Source organism: Bolinopsis microptera, chromosome 3 (genome assembly GCF_026151205.1).
Source record: "Bolinopsis microptera isolate Bmic1 chromosome 3, MBARI_Bmic_1.0, whole genome shotgun sequence".
NCBI classification, from domain to species: domain Eukaryota; kingdom Metazoa; phylum Ctenophora; class Tentaculata; order Lobata; family Bolinopsidae; genus Bolinopsis; species Bolinopsis microptera.
The window spans coordinates 2,276,101-2,302,045 of record NC_087074.1 but is presented as its reverse complement, the minus strand read 5'-3'; the positions used below and the strand labels follow the sequence as shown (position 1 = coordinate 2,302,045).

General features: G+C 38.9%; 2 protein-coding genes across 2 annotated transcripts; one reads left to right on the top strand and one right to left on the bottom strand.

Annotated features, from left to right (window-relative positions):
- The first annotated feature begins 205 nt into the window (after nucleotides 1–205).
- On the top strand, nucleotides 206–4,611 carry LOC134813338 (glutamine amidotransferase-like class 1 domain-containing protein 3, mitochondrial). The gene is made up of 5 exons (XM_063821037.1): nucleotides 206–372; nucleotides 503–650; nucleotides 2,719–2,898; nucleotides 4,101–4,222; nucleotides 4,371–4,611. The coding sequence occupies exons 1-5, from the start codon at nucleotides 241–243 to the stop codon at nucleotides 4,467–4,469; spliced, it is 681 nt and encodes a 226-aa protein (XP_063677107.1). The 5' UTR covers nucleotides 206–240; the 3' UTR covers nucleotides 4,470–4,611.
- Nucleotides 4,612–20,319: 15,708 nt separating this feature from the next.
- On the bottom strand, nucleotides 20,320–22,669 carry LOC134812469 (uncharacterized PPE family protein PPE54-like). Its single transcript, XM_063819919.1, has 4 exons — nucleotides 22,654–22,669; nucleotides 22,280–22,459; nucleotides 21,480–22,139; nucleotides 20,320–21,107 (listed from the first exon to the last, which is right to left on the bottom strand). Exons 1-4 carry the CDS (start codon nucleotides 22,667–22,669, stop codon nucleotides 20,320–20,322), a joined length of 1,644 nt encoding a protein of 547 aa, XP_063675989.1.
- Nucleotides 22,670–25,945: the final 3,276 nt, after the last annotated feature.

The window sequence follows — 25,945 nt, the reverse complement described above, 5'->3', positions numbered from 1 at the left end:
CAAGGGTAAAATTAAAATTATTTAACCTTTTGGTGTTGTATAAAAATAAAATTAATTTATTATTATATCGGGTCTCAATAAGAGGTCTCGACTGCCTGGGCATCAAACCTTGGCAATCGGTATTATTATTATTATTATTATTTAGCTATTTATAATTAGCTTTATTTGTTTGTTGATATACTGACTAACCCCCCAACCCAGCAAATGATAGTAACAAGATTAAACTCGTGTGCAAGAACTATGAGTACCAAAGTAGCAGTATTGCTGTCTGGGTGTGGAGTGTACGATGGAACTGAGGTTCATGAGAGTAGTGCAGTATTGACACACCTCAGCAGACAGGGGGCTCTGGCTTCCTGCTTTGCTCCCGATAAGGTTTGTCACAGACCTGCTGTATTTTCGCATGACCAAATGTACTTATGTTATTATAGTCTCACAGGCCTGCTATATTTTTGTATTAGCAAATAAATACATGTTACAACCACACAGACCTACTTTGTCACAGGATCAAATGCATGTGGTAGATCACACTGCTGGAACAGAGATGTCGGAGACACGAAATGTGTTGAAGGAGTCAGCAAGAATTGCACGTGGTAAAATCAGTGCTCTCACGGAACTGAATGTTGGAGACTTTGATGCGCTCATTGTACCTGGTAAACCTTAGTGAGCTTGTTTTGTACCTGGTAAACCTTATTGAGCTTGTTTCATACCTGGTAAACCTTAGTGAGCTTGTTTTGTACCTGATAAACCTTAATGAGCTTGTTTTGTACCTGGTAAACCTTAGTGAGCTTGTTTTGTACCTGGTAAACCTTAGTGAGCTTGTTTTGTACCTGGTAAACCTTATTGAGCTTGTTTTCTGGGCTGCCAGAAACTTGGCCCCCTAAGATTCAATAACCTGAACAATTCAATAAATAAAGTCAAATTTTATACAGCACTCCATCGGTAATTATTTGAGTAAATTATATAATAAGCCCTATTTTTTTTATTTGAAAATTCAATTAATCATTATATATATAAATCAAGCGTTACATTTCAGCCATGCAAGATTACAATGACATATTTTGATATACTAAATGATAAATGGTACTGCAATATAAATTGCTTAATGTTTGGCCGGATGACAACTAACGAGAAAAATAAACTTGATTATATAATAATTAATTCGGCTGAACCAACACATAGCAAGAGCCACATTAACGTTGGGGCCGTCTACCAAATTTGAATGACAAACATTAACAAGAAATCAAACATATCATAAATAATTATAAGGATTTTGTTCATTACAATTCCGTCACAACTGATAAAGAAAAAAGAAAGGACAAGCAGATAGGAAATTGGACGGACAGAATTGTAACCAACAAAAACAAATTTCTGAGACTCATAAGACTGATGAACTAATCTGGCCAGACTGTATCGGCAGTCCAGAGGTACTTGATCAGTTTGGCCTTAAAAGTAGAAATCCGCTCTGACTGCCGGATACATACTGGTAGACTATTCCATTTCAGCATAGATCTATGAAAAAAGATATTTCGGAAGGCATCCGAGCAGGGCACAGTGGTACTCATGTAAGTTGAAGTATCCGACATATCAATTATTTGAGCATTGTGCCTAGTGTATCGGGTGCCCTCTGGACGGCATAGGACTATATATGTAGGGAGCGAAACTGGAATTATGCTATTCACTATTTTATAGAAGGTCATAAGATCGTTATAAATAAACTTCTGTTTAACAGGGAGAATATTTAGTTTCTTTTGCTCTGTAGCAAGTTTATCGTCATTATAACTGGAGTAAGGTTCACCATTGATCCATTTAATAGCCCTCTTTTGGATAGCAACAAACTGTTGAAGATGAGTTGCAGATTGAGGGGACCATATGACAGAACAATGTTCAAATATAGACCTAATTAACGCTAAATAGAACGATCTTTTCTGCCTTTTATCAGTAGTGAAATGACATGTTCTCTTAAGTAGTCCAAGTCTAGAGGTAGCTTTGGAAACAAGCGCTTTACATTGTGCACCCCAATTAAACCTGGAGTTTATTGCGACTCCTAAATCTGACTGAGAGGGCACAAAGTCAATATCACTTCCAGAAAGTTTATAAAAGAAGGTATTGAATGGCAAGTTATCCAGCACGTTTCTTTGCACTTCTTCTTTATAAGAAACTATAGATAATGCTATAAAGGATGCTGCAAATCAGATCGTAATACTGTTAATAAAACACCCTACTAAGGAGATAGATATAAATATTAAATATAATAGTGGAATCTGCTATTCCAGGAAACAAGCAGACCTATCAGTGGCTGACACGTAATAACCAATCAACTAGAATTCCAGACAACTTTGTATTGCTCTTTAACTAGTATAATTAGTAATTCAATGTGATAATTTAACAGTTAACAAGTAAATGGACAATTTTTCATTCTGAATACTAAATACTGATCCATGATTAGAACAAAAATCTTAGAGATTATGTTTACATCTTACATATAGCTAGTATGTACAGAGTTGTCATGTGAACTTTTCCCTACTTCTAGTTCAATCATGGATCACAGATTTACTTATTAATCGTCACTGATTGGTAACATGATCTGATCCCCACAGGGATGTCGGCCTCCCGTTTTCTGTTATTGTTGCTTTGAAAATATATAGCCTGCTCATTACTCAATGCTGATAATCTAAATTCTAATGTCTATCTATTTATTGAGCAGGATATGTTTGTCAGGTGGGTTTGGTGCAGCTAAGAACCTGAGCAGTTTCGCCACACAAGGAGTGGACATGACAGTGGACCTTACTGTCAGCGACAAGATAGCTGCTTTCCACTCTGCTGGGAAACCTATTGGACTGTGCTGTATTGCACCTGTATTAGCTGCTAAACTTATCCCTGGTGTCGAGCTGACCGTAGGTGAGTGTAGCATATTATACAGTGTCCAGAAACGGCGACCAAGTGATCAGTTGTAAGAACGATTTGAGAACATAATTTATAATGTACAGGGGCTGAAGGGTGATTTCTCTTGGAGAATTTCTCTTTAGACTCTTAACTTGCGAACAAATTGAAGCAGCAAACTTTAGGCTAGAAACTTTATTGAATTGAAATAATCATTCCACGTAACAACGTCTTCTTCAGTTCTGTAATAAAATTGTTAAACATGTGTAAAAATTAACGACGGAAAGAAATTTAAAATAACATTAAAACAAAAACAGAGAAATAAAATTGGCTGAAAATCTTAATTTGGGCTGAAGGGTGTCAACTGTTAAATACTCATTGCTCTCAGCTGATTACTCCATCACCTGATCAGTTAAACGGGCGATCAGCTATCTACAAGCTGACTACAAAGGTGCAATGTGCGACTTCGTGAAAGATGTATTGCTGCATCGTTTCACAAAATTAAGATTTACAGTTGATCAGATACCAGGGAGAAGGTTACCCAAACGATGGGCTCGACTAATTTCCTTAACAGGACTCCGAAAATCTAAAAGAATATTTAACGATTAGTCATTGGAAGCAACGTTACGCCACTGATTGGAAGAGAAATCAATTAAGGTACTCATCATGACATACCAACAAGCTTTGTTCGTGTGTTCCGAACCAACCAGGCCCCTGCAGTTGTTTGGCAGTGTCACAGTGTGGTGGATATTTCCCTTGGATTACTCCTAAACATTTGTGAATCGCAATAGTTGTGGGCTGTCACTCTTTTTTTGCAATACAATGGAAATGATTCGGGGAAGGTTCTCAATATTTTCTGATCTATGGATACTTTTGCTGTCTTAAATTGCTACCAAGATTTCAAAGTTGATTTTGCTCAATCCAACCACGTTCCCAACATATCCTAAAATTTACTCGAAATTTTGACACAAGTTGTTTTTTTTTGCGATAATTTGCAATTGACAGCATTTTACGAAACTTTTTGAGAATCTATTTTTGACCAAGCTGCTCGACCAGTCAACAAGAAATCAACTCAGTTCCGCCTACTATAAGAGTCATAAATGAAACTCATGGTAAAATTCAGATCTCTACCCTTGTAGGAAATTCATACCTGGAAACATGACCTTATACGGTATTGTTACTATGGTAACATTACCCCGCTATTTCACTCTCCACTTCAGGGAGTGATCAGGAAGGGACAGATAAGTGGCCATACGCTGGAACTGCTGCTGCTATTGATGCTATGGGTGGGAAACATGTTGTAACAGACGTCTCAGAGGCCCACGTCGACTCTAAAAACAAGGTTAAAATTGTTAGATTTACTAATTATGAATGTTGCAGGTTGTTATTAACCAAGGTTAAACATTGTTAGATTTACTAAGTACGAATGTTGCAGGTTGTTATTAACCAAGGTTAAACATTGTTAGATCTACTAATTATGAATGTTGCAGGTTGTTACTACTGCAGCCTTTATGTGTGAGACTGATCTACATGAAATACATGACGGTGTTGGTGCCATGGTTACAGAGGTTCTGAAACTAGTTACGTAAACTTCAGGACTAAATCTATAATATTTCCTTCTTTGGTAATTTATTTTAGATACAAGCTAGCATGATGTCTCCTTTTGAATTTCCAAGAAAACTTTAGGGCTAATTTTTGTTTATTTCTGGATATGAAGTACCTAGTTTATCTATATTTTTGGTTTTACTGTAATAATATGCTAATATAGAATTTCTAATTAACGCATCAGCTACACTGCAAGACCTTTTTAAAAATTATCTTAAATTGGGCACCGATTTGGTATTTAAAAGCTTTGAATCGTTACAAAGAATGCATATTTTGAGTCGAGTGAGTTTATTATTCATATTTTATTGTAAAATAATTTGGAAACTGTATTGTTTAACGTTCGTTCACTGAACTTCTGTTTTTACTTAATAAGATTTCAATAGGAATAGATAGTACTATCGGGTACCAGTATATATAAAATGTATTAGTGATGGTATTAGTTTCGTCTTGCGTTTTGAATGAACAAATGAGAAGAGCAAGGATGTCAAAAATAGTTATCGTCCCTCTCCCTCTCCCTCTCCCTCTCCCTCTCCCTCTCCCTCTCCCTCTCCCTCTCCCTCTCCCTCTCCCTCTCCCTCTCCCTCTCCCTCTCCCTCTCCCTCTCCCTCTCCCTCTCCCTCTCCCTCTCCCTCTCCCTCTCCCTCTCCCTCTCCCTCTCCCTCTCCCTCTCCCTCTCCCTCTCCCTCTCCCTCTCCCTCTCCCTCTCCCTCTCCCTCTCCCTCTCCCTCTCCCTCTCCCTCTCCCTCTCCCTCTCCCTCTCCCTCTCAAGGTTAATACGGAATCAGCGTCTAAATAGTATACCCTTAAATTTGTTCATATTGGTGGTAATGGGCCGGTCCTGAAGAACATGTACATGTCAGTCAGACGCTTTGTTTCATAAGAGTAGAAAACTTACGCGCATATGACACGCGCAGTCAATACCGCGTGGTTTATAATGAGAGATTTTCATGACAGTCCACACGATGAAACTATAGTGCAGGGATATTCCAAAAGAATACCTACATTTTAGTTTTGAGACTTATGCTCACAAAATTTACGAAAGATCCTAAAGTGGAGGAATCGCACCTACCAACAGAATACACCTACCTATGTACTGGGTACACAAGTTTTCAGCATATTCTCAGTCAGCTTCGACAGCTTGTCCGAGCCATTGCAGAAAAATAACCTAAGGGGTCGTTCACATACTACGTAATCATTTTTTGGAACAATCCCCCCCCCCCCCCTCCGTAATCAATTTTACACATAGCTATTGTGCCAAAATTACACTAGCGTAATTATTTGGAAACCTCCCCCCCCCCTCAGCTGATTACGTAATATGTGAACGACCCCTAATGGTGTGGTCAGCGGTAGAACCTATTTTGGGGTTTTATTTTAGCTTAGAAGGAGACGCAAAACTGTGGGATCTTCTGCCTAAGACGATAAATAAGGTAACGGACCCCAATTATTGATAAAATAAAAAGTAATCGAGATAAATTGCAAATAATAATTGAAATGAATCGTCACATGCATATTGCTTACTGGAAATGAATTGAACAACTTCTATTTCTAACTAGGAGGAACCGTTCCGTCTAAATTTGGCCTTGGACTAGAGTTGGATTATCTTTCATTCATCATAAATAGTTATACCGATTAACACAAATCGAGGTTTTATGCCTTAGGTGTCTTTTCAGCTGTATTTAATTATGTATAGATCATCTTTTTGTAACTTTTTGACGGCTTCATATCGACAAGCGAACTTGAAAAAACTATACACATCTTTTATAAAGATTGTGGCCAGCGTTTTATGCCAAAATTCTGTTTATAAATACATAACAGAGAAGATATAAAAATCTGAAAAGCATTAAATCTTAATTATCAAAAATCTAATTAGTCTGTCAATCTTATCGTTTCAAGGTCAATAGTTTCATAAAATCTGATTCACTTCTTTAAATAATTACATCTTAACGAATGATATGATTCAGTTCGGTTAGAGTGACAAATATTGGGAATCACACGGTTGAATTCTTGTTTGTAGATCTAGAGTTATCGTTGCTAGGGTTGTTGCTAGGGTTGGTTATAACGATGTTATTGCTCTCCTCTCTCCGCCTATTCCAGATGAGAGCAGCTATCATCAGAGCTAATATGACGAGGACAGCACATCCTACCCCTGCCAGAGCGTAATACAACGCCTCTCTGCTGGTGTCGTCCCTACAGAAGTCAGCCCCTGCGTTAGAGATCTCTCCTTCTGGACAATCTTCACAGATGTTCTGGTTTGAGAAGGTGTTCTCTGGACATTGCTTGCACTCTGCTGATTCAGAAGTTATGAACCCTGTTCCTGATGTACAATCTCTGTTAATGGTTATGGTGAAAGGAACTGTTGTGTAGATCTTAGTGATAGGGTCCCTAACTCCACATCTCCAGTTTTCTGTCTCGCTCCGAACATTAATTGATGATGTTGTAGTTTTTGAGAGGATCAAGGTTACTCTGTAAGTTCCAGAACCTTCTTTATCTATCACCATCTTGTCACCTTTTGTGGTGATGTTCTGAGATGTATAGTAGACTCCTGAATCATCAATAAGATACAAGTTTTCTTCGTTTTCAGAAGAAAACATTTCAAAAGTGACTTTGCAGGTAGCAGAAACTTCTTTACCTGCCAACCCAGTGACGTTATTAGCCTCAAGGGAGGGGGGTTTCTTAGTGGTTATGGTGAAAGGAACTGTTGTATAGATCTTAATGATAGGGTCCCTTACTCCACATCTCCAGTTTTCCGTCTTGTTCCAAAAATTAATTGATGATGTTGTAGTTTTTGAAAGGATCAAGGTTACTCTGTAAGTTCCAGAACCTTCTTTATCTATCACCATCTTGTCACCTTTTGTGGTGATGTTCTGAGATGTATAGTAGACTTCCAAATCATCAAGAACTTCGATAAGATACAAATTTTCTTCGTTTTCAGGAGAAAACGTATCAAATGTGACTTTGCAGGTAGCAGACACTTCTTTACCTGCCACCCCGGTGACGTTACTAGCCTTAAGAGAGACCTGGTAGAAAGTGTGGGATTTGTCCTCCACCTGACAGGTAACCTGAGTGTAAGAAGCGGATGAGTTCAGACTGTAGACTGCAGTGAATAAACTACTGTTAGCAGTGTCCCGTGTAGCCAGGGAGGTGATGTCCTGGTTATCCTGGTCAGTCCAAGTGATCTTAGGGGGTGTTGGAGACCGGGTACTACTGCAAATCAAGGGAGCATTCTCCGTGAAATACTTTCTGTTGGCCGTCAAAGTCAGTTCAATAACTGTGTCCTCCATACAGAGACTGTATGGAGTTGGTGCTATCTTTCCTTTGTCATCTATTGTGTTTGTGCAACTTGTAATTGAGCTTTTCCAGCCGACTGGGAATTTGTATAAGACAAAGTCATCACAGTAGAATTCTTCAGCCATAAAATTGTCAGGTGCTGCTGTACAATCTGTCTGTGATGTAGGATCGCTGAAAATGATATGATACTTCTTACTCTGGTTGTTGCCACTAGGAATGTCACTTGAAACTAGAGCTATCTGATAATACCCGTTACAGTGGCCTCTAGCTGGACAAGATGTTTTATCTGAATATTCTTTTATCTGCACGTGGGGACCTTGATCAAATCTGTACCATGTTTCATCTTCCAGATCAAAATCACAGTCTCCGCAAGTGAGAGGTTGCACTGAGGGCACCAGTGGAGAGAAGTCACATGTGTCCCCTGTATTTAGCGTGCGGTCCCAGGCAGTGCTACTGTTTAGTCCTTTATACTCCGTACTTTTACCGTAGCTGCTGTAAGTAGACGGGTCCGAACAGTCCGGATAAGGTGTGGATGATACTGTTGTTAAGAGAAGAAGAACAATATTCCATCTTATCATGTCTTGCTGGAAAATAGCATGATATGGTATTGTTAGACGTGAAAATATATACCGTGCAATTGTATCTGAATCTCATAAATAAAGATGGCAATAAGCTTTATAGAGTCGAATAGTCAACTGAATGGAAAATAAACTATGATTTGACAGGTTCACGGAGTCGGTAATCTTCAAGCGTTGCAACAGTGACATATAATATTTATGTAGAATTAGACAAATTAAACCAGTCACAAGATCGAGCTTAAAATGGAGCAAGACAGAGTACATTGGAGCGGAGAAACTTGACACGCTAGTTATCATCAGCTCTTACCATCACCGGCACTTTTATTTAATCCACTCAGAACTGGAGCACTGAGCTAGGTTTTATGAAAGTTTAAATTCCTTTCAATTATCTGATTAGATGATACGATGCTAGCATGATGCAACTTCTTCATACTTCTGATTCAGAAGGTGAATAAAAATTACAATCAGGCTGTAATTGTAAAGATTGCGGTGTGAATGTTTAAAGAATTTCAGCTCATAGTGAAAATATTTCAACAGTTAGGGTATAAATGGCTGTTCTCCAGTGCTTTTAGCTCGTCAGGAATTATAATAACAATTTTTAGAATTTTTAAACGTCAAAAATGAAAGATAATACACACTGCAACATAAATGAAACGCAGCGAAGCTGAATGATGATTTGAATAAGCGATGAATGAATGAAATTCAACTCCGATCCACTGATAACGTGATAGGGTAATAACAATGGTAAATCCCCCGGTATTACTTACTGTGACGGGTATATTATATCTGAATACTTCTCTTTGGTTACTTATACTATTAATTGCAGCTGCAGTAAAGCTGTAAAGTGATACTCCCCTAGTCAATGTATTTGATAAGGGATTCCAGGAGGAGTCTGATGAATAGTCTCATTAAACTCTAATACAATTATTACAATATTACCACCTATACTTATGTATGACGTATCTATGACGTATGGGGTAAAAGTGCATTTAATAACCGGATGTTCAAGTTATCTAGTCAAATGTAAATGGTTCAAAATTACAGAAATCAGTTTTTCATTTTTAAACAATATCATCATGTTTATCCAAAAGTTGTGAGATAAACAAATCTACAGCTATCAGATAAACTACATATTTATATGTGGAGGCCGAGGGGCGTCACTTCAGTGTTTAGGCAGGTGGCATTTTTTGCCACTATAAATATAATGAAGAATTAATGCCGGTCGAAAAAGATGTGGCGGGGCAGCAAAAAAAAGAATTAAACCCAGTTCCGATTAAATAAGAAGGAGGAAGACCTGCGGCCGTGTAGTGTAGACGTAGTGTAGACGTAGTGTAGACGTAGTGCGACAGAATAGCGTGTTTTGGCACAGCTCCAAAATGAAAATTTAACAATCATTCAAGGGATTTTATGAATTTATTTCTGGAATAAATGTTTTTACTGCGTAAAAACTAAACAGGTTGTATTCCCGTCACTACATTGTCATTTAGGTTATTTGGTGGTCACTTTGGTATGATTACTTGGTTGTTAATACATAATAACAATGAACTCAAGACAATGAAAACGGACAAAATCAAGAAAGTGCAAATAATATCAAATCCACGCAGAAATACAATAATTAACTGAAATAATAATACCATATATATATACTATATACCATCGTGAGAAGATCAAACTACAAACTACAATTCCCTCTATGCTCTAACAATTACACAACATTAAAACGCGCTATTATCAATTGAAGATAAAGTCCATCATCCCAGATCCTAGTCCGAAGCAAAGCACACCATCTGCTTCCAGCCAGCCAATAAACAAATCGGTCTTGTTTAAATTTAAAGAACATAATTTTACAATTGATCACGAATAATTATTAAAACTAATTATTAATAGGTAGGTCATCGGTATCATCATTTATTTGTATCGAATTAAGTGAAATTCGCGCGCAATATTATTTCATTTCATTTTATTAAAAAAATGCACATGTTCATTGTTCAACAAATACATTTTCTCTTTTGAATATCCAGTCAGTAGTCACTAAGTTTTTATATCTGACAACTTAACATGTCCGCCATCCTGCACGTTTTTACCACCTGCTCTACTGGAGCGGCGTCTCACACAAACTACGCAGCCAACAATCAGCAAAATCAGCACAACAATGAAGAGCGAGGCACCCACTACTGCTGCAATGATGTAATATATCGTTCTATCTGGGTCTCCTTTCTTGATGGTTATGGTGAAAGGAACTGTTGTGTAGATCTCAGTGATAGGGTCCCTAACTCCACATCTCCAGTTTTCTGTCTCGTTCCGAACATTAATTGATGATGTTGTAGTTTTTGAAAGGATCAAGGTTACTCTGTAAGTTCCAGAACCTTCTTTATCTATCACCATCTTGTCACCTTTTGTGGTGATGTTCTGAGATGTATAGTAGACTTCCAAATCATCAAGAACTTCGATAAGATACAAATTGTCTTCGTTTTCAGGAGAAAACGTATCAAATGTGACTTTGCAGGTAGCAGACACTTTTTTACCTGCCACCCCGGTGACGTTACTAGCCTTAAGAGAGACCTGGTAGAAAGTGTGGGATTTGTCCTCCACCTGACAGGTAACCTGAGTGTAAGAAGCGGAGGAGTTCAGACTGTAGACTGCAGTGAATAAACTACTGTTAGCAGTGTCCCGTGTAGCCAGGGAGGTGATGTCCTGGTTATCCTGGTCAGTCCAAGTGATCTTAGGGAGTGTCGGAGACCGGGTACTACTACAAATCAAGGGAGCATTCTCCGGGAAATACCTTCTGTTGGCTGTCAAAGTCAGTTCAATAACTGTGTCCTCCATACAGAGACTGTATGGAGTTGGTGCTATCTGTCCTTTGTCATCTTTTGTGTTTGTGCAACTTATGATTGAGCTTTTCCAGCCGACTGGAAATTTGTATACGACAAAGTCATCACAGTAGAATTTTTCAGCCATAAAATTGTCAGGTGCTGCTGTACAATCTGTCTGTGATGTAGGATCGCTGAAAACGATATGATACATGTTACTCTGGTTGTTGCCACTAGGAATGTCACTTGAAACTAGAGCTATCTGATAATACCCGTTACAGTGGCCTCTAGCTGGACAAGATGTTTTATCTGAATATTCTTTTATCTGCACGTGGGGACCTTGATCAAATCTGTACCATGTTTCATCTTCCAGATCAAAATCACAGTCTCCGCAAGTGAGAGGTTGCACTGAGGGCACCAGTGGAGAGAAGTCACAGGTGTCCCCTGTATTTAGCGTGCGGTCCCAGGCAGTGCTACTGTTTACTCCTTTATACTCCGTACTTTTACCGTAGCTGCTGTAAGTAGACGGGTCCGAACAGTCCGGATAAGGTGTGGATGATACTGCTGTTAAGAGACTGAGAAGAAGAACAATATTCCATCTTATCATGTCTTGCTGGAAAATAGCATGATATGGTATTGTTAGACGTGAAAATATATACCGTGCAATTGTATCTGAATCTCATATTAATAAAGATGACAATAAGTTTTATAGAGTCGAATAGTCAACTGAATGGAAAATAAACTATGATTTGACAGGTTCATGGAGTTGATAATCTTCAAGCGTTGCAACAGTGACATGTAATATTTATGTAGAATTAGACAAATTAAACCAGTCACAAGATCGAGCTTAAAACTGAGCAAGACAGAGTACATTGGAGCGGAGAAACTTGACACGCTATTTATCATCAGCTCTTACCATCACCGGCCTGAATTCGCACTTTTATTTAATCCACTCAGAACTGGAGCACTGAGCTAGGTTTTATGAAAGTTTAAATTCCTTTCAATTAGCTGATTAGATGATACGATGCTGGCATGATGCAACTTCTTCATACTTCTGATTCAGAAGGTGAATAACAATAACAATCAGGCTGTAATTGTAAAGGTTGCGGTGTGAATGTTTAAAGAATTTCAGCTCATAGTGAAAATATTTCAACAGTTAGGGTATAAATGGCTGTTCTCCAGTGCTTTTAGCTCGTCAGGAATTATAATTCCAATTTTTAGAATTTTTAAACGTCAAAAATGAAAGATAATACACACTGCAACATAAATGAAACGCGGTGAAGCTGAATGATAATTTGAATAAGCGATGAATGAATGAAATTCAACTCCGATCCACTGATAACGTGATAGGGTAATAACAATGGTAAATCCCCCAGTATTACTTACTGTGACGGGTATATTATACCTGAATACTTCTCTTTGGTTACTTATACTATTAATTGCAGCTGCAGTAAAGCTGTAAAGTGATACTCCCCTAGTCAATGTATTTGATAAGGGATTCCAGGAGGAGTCTGATGAATAGTCTCATTAAACTCTAATACAATTATTACAATATTACCACCTATACTTATAGCAGTTGATTTGGTATGTGTTGATGACGTATGATGACGTATTAATGACGTATGTATGACGTATGTATGACGTATGGGGTAAAAGTGCATTTAATAACCGGATGTTCAAGTTATCTAGTCAAATTTAAATGGTTCAAAATTACAGAAATCAGTTTTTTCTTTTTTAATGTGCAGTTTTTGTTACGTGTTGATAATCTAGCTCTCTTATCTCTATTTTATCGCTACATTATAACTGCCATTGTGCGGGTACTGTGTTTTTACTTTATACAAGTACAAGTACACTATGGATGATGATGAAATGGATATTCTTCAAAGATTGTCAAATTACTCTTCCTACATTACCGATAACCATCAGGTCTATAACTCTTGGGTCACTAAACTCTCGGAAGCTATGGGCTGTGACCATGAAAATGAGTTTTCAGCTGAAACGTTCAAAAAGCCAGTGAAGGCAGTTTTAGTCAAACATTTGTATAATGCGTATCGGACTACCAGTGATCATGTAGAAACGTTTCTGGATATCAAGAAAGATATGGAGGAGTTGAACTAAGATGGCAAGTACGTACGGTACAGGGCTTTAAGTACGTACGGTACAGCTACTTTTAAAGGTACGTACCGTACAGGCCCTATAGGGTACAGACTTTTTTGGGAAAAAAATGAAACTTTTTTCAAAGTTAGTGGAGTACTTGCAAGGCCCTATAGGGTACAGACTTTTTTGGGAAAAAAATGAAACTTTTTTCAAAGTTAGTGGAGTACTTGCAATGTTCCTTTAGTATTATCATAATTTTATTTGAGGTAGTAGTCGAAGAGGAACATGAATTATTAAGATAGTAAATTAACAGTGAGAGATAAAAATGGACAGTGACAGATAAAATCAGTATCACATTTTAATGTGCTTATTGGAGTAAATAAACACTAGTTTTTCAGCAAGCTGAGGCTTCAGCCTCAGCCTTCTTTTATTCATATAATAAGATTAAAGATATTCATATAATAAGATATTCGTAGTCTCTAAAGTTTGTTTCACACATTAATGAGGATGCGCTAAAAATCGCGTAAACAACATCTGCCAACTTTTTCAACCAACATAATTCAAAGCGCCAAATCCAATGTCACATGGTCCAACCCTTCTTGCTTCTGGAACATTCTTGTACAACTGCTCTAAATCTAATGGTATAAATTGAAATGCAGCGATGAGCGAATTTAGCTTCCATGAAAGTTGCCGTGTGAACGTGGTTTTTGTGCATCTTTTTGCAATTGCAAGCATTGTACCTTTCAGCCCAGGTTTAAAAGTACGTACCGTACAGCTATTTTTAAAGGTACGTACCGTACGTACTTGCCATCTTAGGAGTTGAAGAGCGATCTTATCCGATCGCAAAGTACTGTTAATCAAGCTGCAGGCTGAACTTCTGGAAAGCAAATCGAAGCAATTGGAATCCGTGCACTCCACCGTCAAGACCACCGTCCAGGACACTGTTCAAGCTGGGATAATCACATTCAGTCAAGCTGTTTCGAAAGCCGCACCTGTACTCACAGAAGAGAGCTTGAAAAAGGTTGTACAGAATGTTATATCAGAAGAGGATCGAACTAAGAATGTGTTAATATTTGGTTTCGAGGAGACTAGTGAAGAGAATCTGAATCATGAAGTTGGCGAGATGTTTCAGCAGATTGAAGAAAAGCCACACTTCGAAGCTGTCCGGGTTGGGAAGAAGTCAGCTGAAAAGATTAGACCAGTTAAAGTTTCTTTTGAAAACTCAAGTACAGTCCATCAGATATTAGTGAAAGCCAAAGAACTGAGACTGATTTCACGTCATAAAACTGTTTTCATTTCTCCGGACCGATCACCTGAGGAACGAACTATCCATCAGCAGTTGGTCTTAGAGATGAAACAGATTGCCAAAGAAGACACAGATAAACATTATTATATCAGAAGTGGTAAAATTTGTTGTAAGGACAAGATAGTGGAGTGAACGATTTATAATAATGTTTAATGATATACATCCTTAAGTTGTTTTTTCACCGTTGCTATGCTAACTTTTAATGTCAATAAGTAATTTAGTTTTGGATTTCTATATCATACTCATTAACTGAATATCTTAGTTTGGGGTATATTCATAGGCCAGCCGCTTTGACATCGGCAATCTTTATTTTTATTTGGATTGTTGATATAAGCGGGATAAAAATGCTTTATTTCATTTCATTTCAAACAATATCATCATGTTTATCCAAAAGTTGTGAGATGAACAAATCTACAGCTATCAGATAAACTACATATTTATATGCGGAGGGGCGTCACTTCAGTGTTTAGGCAGGTGGTATTTTTTGCCACTATAAATATAATAAAAAATTAATGCCGGTCGAAAAATATGTGGCGGGGCAGCAAAAAAAAGAATTAAAACCAGTTCCGATTAAATAAGAAGGAGGAAGAGCTGCGGCCGTGTAGTGTAGTGTAGTGCGGCATAATAGCGTGTTTTGGCACAGCTCCAAAATGAAAATTTAACAATCATTTAAGGGATTTTATGAATTTATTTCTGGAATAAATGTTTTTACTGCGTAAAAACTAAACAGGTTGTATTCCCGTCACTACATTGTCATTTAGGTTATTTGTTGACATACGTTGCATGCCACTTTTCGCGCGCGAAGCGCGCGCCGAAGGATACGAAACATGTATCAAGTTATTTGGTGGTCACTTTGATATGATTACTTGGTTGTTAATACATAATAACAATGAACTCAAGACAATGAAAACGGACAAAATCAAGAAAGTGCAAATAATATCAAATCCACGCAGAAATACAATAATTAACTGAAATAATAATATCATATATATATAATATATATATACTATATACCATCGTGAGAAGATCAAACTATAAACTACAATTCCCTCTATGCTCTAACAATTACACAACATTAAAACGACCACTATTATCAATTGAAGATAAAGTCCATCATCCCAGATCCTAGTCCGAAGCAAAGCACACCATTTGCTTCCAGCCAGCCAATAAACAAATCGGTCTTGTTTAAATTTAAAGAACATCATTTTACAATTGATCACGAATAATTATTAAAACTGATTATTAATAGGTAGGTCATCGGTATCATCATTTATTTGTATCGAATTAAGTGAAATTCGCGCGCAATATTATTTCATTTCATTTTATTAAAAAACTGCACATGTTCATTGTTCAACAAATAAATTTTCTCTTTTGAATATCCAGTCAGTAGTCACTAAGTTTCTATATCTGACAACTTAACATGTCCGCCATCCTGCACGTTTTTACCACCTGCTCTACTGGAGCGGCGTCTCACACAAACTACGCAGCCAACAGTCAGCACAATCAGCACAACAATGAAGAGCGAGGCACCCACTACTGCTGCAATGATGTAATAGATCGTCTTATCTGGGTCTCCTTCCTTGATGGTTATGGTGAAAGGAACTGTTGTGTAGATCTCAGTGATAGGGTCCCTAACTCCACATCTCCAGTTTTCTGTCTCGCTCCGAACATTAATTGATGATGTTGTAGTTTTTGAAAGGATCAAGGTTACTCTGTAAGTTCCTGAACCTTCTTTATCTATCACCATCCTGTCACCTTTTGTGGTGATGTTCTGAGATGTATAGTAGACTTCCAAATCATCAAGAACTTCGATAAGATACAAATTTTCTTCGTTTTCAGGAGAAAACGTATCAAATGTGACTTTGCAGGTAGCAGACACTTCTTTGCCTGCCACCCCGGTGACGTTACTAGCCTTAAGAGAGACCTGGTAGAAAGTGTGGGATTTGTCCTCCACCTGACAGGTAACCTGAGTGTACGAAGCGGAGGAGTTCAGACTGTAGACTGCAGTGAATAAACTACTGTTAGCAGTGTCCCGTGTAGCCAGGGAGGTGATGTCCTGGTTATCCTGGTCAGTCCAAGTGATCTTAGGGGGTGTTGGAGACCGGGTACTACTACAAATCAAGGGAGCATTCTCCGTGAAATACCTTCTGTTGGCTGTCAAAGTCAGTTCAATAACTGTGTCCTCCATACAGAGACTGTATGGAGTTGGTGCTATCTGTCCTTTGTCATCTATTGTGTTTGTGCAAGCGATGTTGGAGCTTTTCCAGTAGACTGGGAATTTGTATAAGACAAAGTCATCACAGTAGAATTCTTCAGCCAAGAAACTGTCAGGTGCTACTGTACAATCTGTCGGTGATGCAGCATCGCTGTAAACGATATGATACATGTTACTCTGTCTGTTGCCACTAGGAATGTCACTTGAAACTAGAGCTATCTGATAATACCCGTTACAGTGACCTCTAGCTGGACAAGATGTTTTATCTGAATATTCTTTTATCTGCACGTGGGGACCTTGACCAAATCTGTACCATGTTTCATCTTCCAGATCAAAATCACAGTCTCCGCAAGTGAGAGGTTGCACTGAGGGCACCAGTGGAGAGAAGTCACAGGTGTCGCCTGTATTTAGCGTGCGGTCCCAGGCAGTGCTACTGTTTAGTCCTTTATACTCCGTACTTTTACCGTAGCTGCTGTAAGTAGACGGGTCCGAACAGTCTGGATAAGGTGTAGATGATACGCAGCTGATCAAGATTACGATTACCCCAAATTTTACTGTCATTTCTGAACGGTACTTGAAGAAAATCTGCGTCACAGCTCGGGCTTGTTCATTTTATGATTGCTGAAATTTGCATAGTTATCATATCGAATGAACTTTGAGCAGAGCTAAAAACCTAACAACGCACCAAAGGCTACATTAGGAGGTGCACTACCTAGCTACATGTAGCGCCCAACCTAATCTTAATACGATTGAAATATAAGTTTATTATTTCAATATTTGAGGTATTTTATTTCTAAGGTTCGATATAATTGTTTGATATAATTATAATTTTTGATTGACAAATTAAATTCTCCAAAAAAAAACGAAGTGAAAATTTTAAAAATCGGAGACAATCGAAAAATACTGCACTAAAGTAATGCAAAACGACAAGTAGTATATATATACGACAAGTAGTGTTTGGAAACTTGACACGCTCGATTATGATATTACACAAAGCTTCCTGATTACCGGCCTGTTTTTAAAGCAAAAGAGTTGACCGAAAGTTGGAAATAACCTAAGAATATAAGATATCGCGGGTTTCATATTACGTTTTAGAACTTTGCGGAGCGAATATTACAATTGCAACAACGGTTTCAATAGAAATTTCGCAGCTTTCGTCAAAACATCATGATCAACATGGTGATTATTTTACAGCCATGAGGATTAAAGAATCGCCAAAATTTGATTGATTATATCAATTATTAGTCACCTTTGTGACAATGAGTTGAGTAAAATAACAGAAATACAGTAAATTTGACACACAAATTTTGATTTCTAAAAATGGAAATTAAGAAAAACATAAATTTTAAGGTTCCGGTAGGCCATGAAAAACTGAATTGAGTAGCTGCAGAGGGTTAAAATGACTGCTCCTGACTCCTGGTGATGATTTTTTAAGGAAATATTACACTTACACTATGACTATGAGTGTTATCATTAAAAAAATAATGTATCCAATATGAAAGGGTTAAAAAAACTTTATATGCTAGAAATTAGGAGAGTACGATAGGGTTTCAACTGAAAAGGGTTTCAACTGAAAAGGGTTTCAACTGAAAAGGGTTTCAACTGAAAAGGGTTTCAACTGAAAATAAATAATACATCTGCTCCCTTACAGAACTACCTTTCTGATTAAACTCAGTAATAACGGTGCTGTGAAATAGATAAGATAAGAGATTAACTTTACAGATTTCGAATCATCAAAAACTGTCTAAATAATTAAAAGTCAACAAACTTTCAAAATAAATACCATCAGAGTACTGCGTCTGTGATGCATTTGTCGTCAACACGAAACTTAAAGCTTTAAAGATAAATTTACTGAATATTATTTTCGTTTACTTCAATAACTTTTATAGATGAAAATCATTTTTTTTTTCGGTCGAAAAAATGTAATGTTTCGTACGCATACAAAATAACAAAGTTAACCAAGGTACGATTTCTAGTCCGCACACTGACTGGGATTCTGCAATCATGGCGATCTTCCGTGAACCTTGATGACATTTAGTCGCTTAATCAGATAAATACAAACCAATACTAATACCACAGCACCACCACCAATCAAGTAGAAAATCAATTGTGAAGGAGGTTTCTTCTCTTCCAATTCCATACAAAGACTGTATGGAGTTGGTGCTATCTGTCCTTTGTCATCTTTTGTGTTTGTGCAAGCTGTGTTGGAGCTTTTCCAGCCGACTGGGAATTTGTATAAGACAAAGTCATCACAGTAGAATTCTTCAGCCATAAAACTGTCCGGTGCTGCTGTACAATTTGTCTGTGATGCAGCATCGCTGTAAACGATATGATACATGTTACTCTGTCTGTTGCCACTAGGAATGTCACTTGAAACTAGAGCTATCTGATAATACCCGTTACAGTGACCTCTAACTGGACAAGATGTTCTATCTGAATATTCTTTTATCTGCACGTGGGGACCTTGATCAAATCTGTACCATGTTTCATCTTCCAGATCAAAATCACAGTCTCCGCAAGTGAGAGGTTGCACTGAGGGCACCAGTGGAGAGAAGTCACAGGTGTCGCCTGTATTTAGCGTGCGGTCCCAGGCAGTGCTACTGTTTAGTCCTTTATACTCCGTACTTTTACCGTAGCTGCTGTAAGTAGACGGGTCCGAACAGTCCGGATAAGATGATACTGACTGCCGGATCAAAAGGAACAATATTCCGTGATAGATCGCTTTCTCCATCTTCACTGGCTAACGTGATATCCACCTGACTACTACTGCTAGCATCCTCCTGACGCAATGTTTAATAAGGAAATAACGAGAGATTACCTCACAACAACACTACTACTACTATGTAGTATAGTGTGGAACAAATCAACAAAGTAGTGTTAAAAACTATTTTCCTCTGTCCTTTTTACGATTGTTGAATAACTTAAAATAAAACACAAACAAACGTTTTTTCGTCACGAACTTGAAAATTTAAAAATCGAAATTGCGATTCAACACAATATATGCGTGTGTAACAAATGAAAGTTCTTTATCTCGATCAGTTAGCCACTTTGTGCTATTATGTGCTATATTGTGACCATGAAACTTGAACCCTTTGTAATGATCGTTATTTCTAAGAGATATACATATATTCGAGCGTGCTAAATCACTCAACAAGTCAACATATGCTTTTGTTAAGGATTGGGTTAGGGTTAGGATTATGATCAGATAAGAGGGTTAGGATTTCGAATAGGCATTCAGGGCCAGCTAGAGAACGGGTTGAAAAAGTTACATGACAGTCGAGTGTAGAGTGATTAATCATCATCCATATATATTATATAAGTTACGGGGTACAATCATCACTTTATAACTAGACACATCACGCTAGTTATGTTTAACAAAACAGCTGTGGGAGAATCACGAAGTTAGCAGATGACCATTTTAGCAAGTTCTGTCGTACCTACCTATGTCACCTATGTTTCTGTTGTACCTACCTATGTCACCTATGTTTCTGTTGTACGTACCTATGTCACCTATGTTTCTGTCGTACCTACCTATGTCACCTATGTTTCTGTTGTACCTATGTTTCTGTTGTACCTACCTATGTCACCTATGTTTCTGTTGTACCTACCTATGTCACCTATGTTTCTGTTGTACCTACCTATGTCACCTCTGTTTCTGTTGTACCTACCTATGTCACCTATGTTTCTGCTGTACCTACCTATGTCACCTATGTTTCTGCTGTACCTACCTATGTCACCTATGTTTCTGTTGTACCTACCTATGTCACCTATGTTTCTGTTGTACCTACCTATGTCACCTATGTTTCTGTTGTACCTACCTATGTCACCTATGTTTCTGTTGTACCTACCTATGTCACCTATGTTTCTGTTGTACCTACCTATGTCACCTATGTTTCTGTTGTACCTACCTATGTCACCTATGTTTCTGTTGTACCTACCTATGTTATCTATGTTTCTGTTGTACCTACCTATGTCACCTATGTTTCTGTTGTACCTACCTAAGTTATCTATGTTTCTGTTGTACCTACCTATGTCACCTATGTTTCTGTTGTACGTACCTATGTTATCTATGTTTCTGTTGTACGTACCTATGTCACCTATGTTTCTGTTGTACGTACCTATGTTATCTATGTTTCTGTTGTACGTACCTATGTTATCTATGTTTCTGTTGTACCTACCTATGTCACCTATGTTTCTGTTGTACCTACCTATGTTATCTATGTTTCTGTTGTACCTACCTATGTCACCTATGTTTCTGTTGTACCTACCTAAGTTATCTATGTTTCTGTTGTACCTACCTATGTCACCTATGTTTCTGTTGTACCTACCTATGTCACATATGTTTCTGTTGTACTGCTACCTATGTCACCTATGTTTCTGTTGTACCTACCTATGTTTCTGTTGTACCTACCTATGTCACCTATGTTTCTGTTGTACCTACCTATGAGTATAGCTGAAAGCACAGTGTAAGGCCTACACGGACCGCCTCTAACTAGCCAATCCCTGTTTACATGCCGTGTAGCAGGGGACTAGAAAGAGCTAAACTAGTAAGCGGGGCATAGCCAATACACTATACTTCCATCATTGAGTATATTACCAACCAACAGGAAAATTTCCTTGTGTTTGGAATCTACCAAGACGAAAGTTGTACAATCCAGCGAAATTCCGAAGAATGTTATCTATGTTTCTGTTGTACCTACCTATGTTATCTATGTTTCTGTTGTACCTACCTATGTCACCTATGTTTCTGCTGTACCTACCTATGTCACCTATGTTTCTGTTGTACCTACCTATGTCACCTATGTTTCTGTTGTACGTACCTATGTTATCTATGTTTCTGTTGTACGTACCTATGTCACCTATGTTTCTGTTGTACCTACCTATGTTATCTAACGTTCTGTTGTACCTACCTATGTCACCTATGTTTCTGTTGTACCTACCTATGTTATCTATGTTTCTGTTGTACCTACCTATGTCACCTATGTTTCTGTTGTACCTACCTATGTCACCTATGTTTCTGTTGTACCTACCTATGTCACATATGTTTCTGTTGTACCTACCTATGTCACCTATGTTTCTGTTGTACCTACCTATGTCACCTATGTTTCTGTTGTACCTACCTATGTCACCTATGTTTCTGTTGTACCTACCTATGTCACCTATGTTTCTGTTGTACCTACCTATGTCACCTATGTTTCTGTTGTACCTACCTATGTTATCTATGTTTTTGTTGTACCTACCTATGTCACCTATGTTTCTGTTGTACGTACCTATGTTATCTATGTTTCTGTTGTACCTACCTATGTTATCTATGTTTCTGTTGTACCTACCTATGTCACCTATGTTTCTGTTGTACCTACCTATGAGTATTGCTGAAAGCACAGTGTAAGGCCTACACGGACCACCTCTAACTAGCCAATCCCTGTTTACATGCCGTGTAGCAGGGGACTAGAAAGAGCTAAACTAGTAACTATGTTATCTATGTTTCTGTTGTACCTACCTATGTCACCTATGTTTCTGTTGTACCTACCTATGTCACATATGTTTCTGTTGTACCTACCTATGTCACCTATGTTTCTGTTGTACCTACCTATGTCACCTATGTTTCTGTTGTACCTACCTATGTCACCTATGTTTCTGTTGTAACTACCTATGTCACCTATGTTTCTGCTGTACCTACCTATGTCACCTATGTTTCTGTTGTATGATTACTCAGACCCCTCATCCCAAACTGGTAATGGTGTTTCATATCTTTGGGTAGTGAAGGATTGAGGGAAGTGTTACATCTATTTCGGAAATTGTGCATATCATCAGGACAATTTTAAGGAATTCTAAAATGTCAAGAGGGTCAGAACTCCTTTTTTAATACTGTACCTATTATCTTCAACATTTTATGTATAATTATCCTCCCGGTCACCCGGGAGTCCTCAGAGGAGCGAGCAGCTGTAGTATTCAGTAGAGAGCATCTTGTTGATTGAGCAGCTGTAGTATTAGGCAAGGAGCATTTTGTTGATTGAGCAGCTGTAGTATTCAGTAAGGAGCATCTTGTTGATTGAGCAGCTGTAGTATTAGGTAAGGAGCATCTTGTTGATTGAGCAGCTGTAGTATTCAGTAGGGAGTATTTTGTTGATTGAGCAGCTGTAGTATTCAGTAGGGAGTATTTTGTTGATTGAGTAGCTGTAGTATTCAGTAAGGAGCATTTTGTCGATTGAGCAGCTGTAGTATTCAGTAGGGAGCATCTTGTTGATTGAGCAGCTGTAGTATTAGGTAAGGAGCATCTTGTTGATTGAGCAGCTGTAGTATTCAGTAGGGAGTATTTTGTTGATTGAGCAGCTGTAGTATTCAGTAGGGAGTATTTTGTTGATTGAGTAGCTGTAGTATTCAGTAAGGAGCATTTTGTCGATTGAGCAGCTGTAGTATTCAGTAGGGAGTATTTTGTTGATTGAGCAGCTGTAGTATTCAGTAAGGAGCATCTTGTTGATTGAGCAGACTGCTCACCTGAAGAGTCCTGACAGCTGGGCCCCAGCTGAGCTGGGGTTTAGGGCACTAAGTGTGACGATAGTACAGTAGCATGACCCCCACTCACAGCCCACTGTGCAAGGTAGGACTACTGTAGAACACGGTCCGGTGTACAGTAGCATGACCCCCACTCACAGCCCACTGTGCAAGGTAGGACTACTGTAGAACACGGTCCGGTGTAGCATGACCCCCACTCACAGCCCACTGTGCAAGGTAGGACTACTGTAGAACACGGTCCGGTGTAGGATCTAATTAAGTTTAGATCCGTTTGTCAGTGCTATTTAGTGAGGGTCGTGTCCGGCTAGGTGGCCTGGCAGCTGTTCTTTTTCTCAGTGCTATCTTTGTAGTGTCGCTCTCCTATCTTTAGTCTCTCTCTGTATTAGATTTTGATAACTGCTTTAACTTTTCGTTTCCATGGCTGTTAAAGGAGAAAAATATCGAGATAATCATTGTACTGAGGCTATGTACATATTAAGATATTATAACTGAATTTTCCAATATTGGTTGCAGTTGTTTTTTAATCCGCTTGATCCAGTCTTTTTCTATCACATTTGTTAATCAACATTAAATCACACAATGATTTCAACAGTTTTCTCTTTCAAATATTTGTACCCAGCTCAGATGACAGGAAGAAATGGACGATAAGGCGAAGTTAAAGATAACTCGTTCGCAGCTTCTGGACGATGCGAGAAAGCTCTCGAGAGTACAGATGGTTTCAGACAGGATATACAGGAACCACTTGAAGACAAGGTTCGACAACCTGCAAGAGCAACAGAAACTTACCAACACAATAGACGAGCTTGAGAAGCAAGAGAAGGACTCCTGGCGCGAGCTCAACCACAGGATGCTTGGTTTGGAACGAAGAGCCAGCAAATTAGCCAAGAAGAAAGCAATCACTAGTGTGGCTGCTAGTCCTCTAGTAACTCTACGTACTGCAGGCAGATCCAGACCAGCCAGGTTCGATAATCAAGACTCTTTACCTGCTCCCAGGAATAGGGGTCGCAGAGAGGGAAGAGCCCAACTTGCGGCCCCCAAGATATGGGGTCAGGAGCGACGCCCTTCCTTCTCCTCTCTACTTAACCCGTATATGACAGACCCTTCCGAGTACGGGACTAAGCTCGGTTACGCTCAACATCTCACTACAAAAGGGAACAGGAAATACAGCAGCCTGAACTCTCCTCTGGAGTTGGAGGACCTTCAGCAATACAACTACAATCAGCCGCAGTTTAGTAAGAGCCAGGCAGTCATCTTTAGGGGTCTCAAGCAGAGTGCTCAGGGACTGATAAAGATGGGGGTGATACAGCCCGATCCAAGGAACAATAGGAGAGTCGGTGGACACCACATTCCCGCTACCCTTGAGGAAGATAAAGCGAGGTACATAAGGACACCTGGTAAACAGGAACATGATATCTTTGAGGAGGAGCTGCCTTGGTTACCTAAAGTAACATATCAAGATAGTTACCATGGAAATAGTTACCATGGAGAAAGGAGGAGAAGTTCCCTCAAATCAGCCCCTGATACTAATCTTCTGAGAGTTGGCGGTGCTAACAGAAATGCTTATAGACGAGGTTCCCGAAGTCTGGGAGAACTGGAAATGAGAAAATACCTACCGTATGCTGGAAGATGTCCTAGCCCTGTTTCCGGCCTTGACAACGACTTCTCCGACAAACTGTCTCTCTTCCACCAACGGATGGATCAGCTGCAACACAGGGACAGTTTAGAGAAACTACCTGAAGCATTGACTGACGAACATACGGCTCCTCCCCCTCGAGACCCATTGGATATTGGAAAACAAGTGGGCACATTACACCCTGACTCAGAAGAAGGGCCGGTTATCTTGGCTGGTAGAGATGTGCGGATGAGTGAGGTAGACAGGTTTGAAATGAGTAAGTGGAGGAGAAACATGGCAGAGCAAGACACTCTCCCCGTAATAAAGGCATGTAAATACATCAGGAACCCGAGCAGAGAGCGGTATGATCCCCAGAGTAACCAGTATTACGTTATAGAGGGAGAGGAGGAGGTGGAGGTGGATGAACCGGCGCCTTTGCCAAGTATACCTGGTACTCGATTGTATACTGTGGTTAAAGAAGCTGTAAAATATAGCAGAGAGTTCAAGGAGATGTAGCTACAAGTCTCTACAGGGAGCTGTCAGATATAGCAGAGAGTTCGGGGAGATGTAGCTACAAGTCTCTACAGTGAGCTGTCAGATATAGCAGAGAGTTCAGGGAGATGTAGCTACAAGTCTCTACAGGGAGCTGTCAGATATAGCAGAGAGTTCAGGGAGATGTAGCTACAAGTCTCTACAGGGAGCTGTCAGATATAGCAGAGAGTTCGGGGAGATGTAGCTACAAGTCTCTACAGTGAGCTGTCAGATATAGCAGAGAGTTCAGGGAGATGTAGCTACAAGTCTATACAGGGAGCTGTCAGATATAGCAGAGAGTTCAGGGAGATGTAGCTACAAGTCTCTACAGGGAGCTGTCAGATACAGCAGAGAGTTCAGGGAGATGTAGCTACAAGTCTCTACAGGGAGCTGTCAGATATAGCAGAGAGTTCAGGGAGATGTAGCTACAAGTCTCTACAGGGAGCTGTCAGATATAGCAGAGAGTTCAGGGAGATATAGCTACAAGTTTCTACAGGGAGCTGTCAG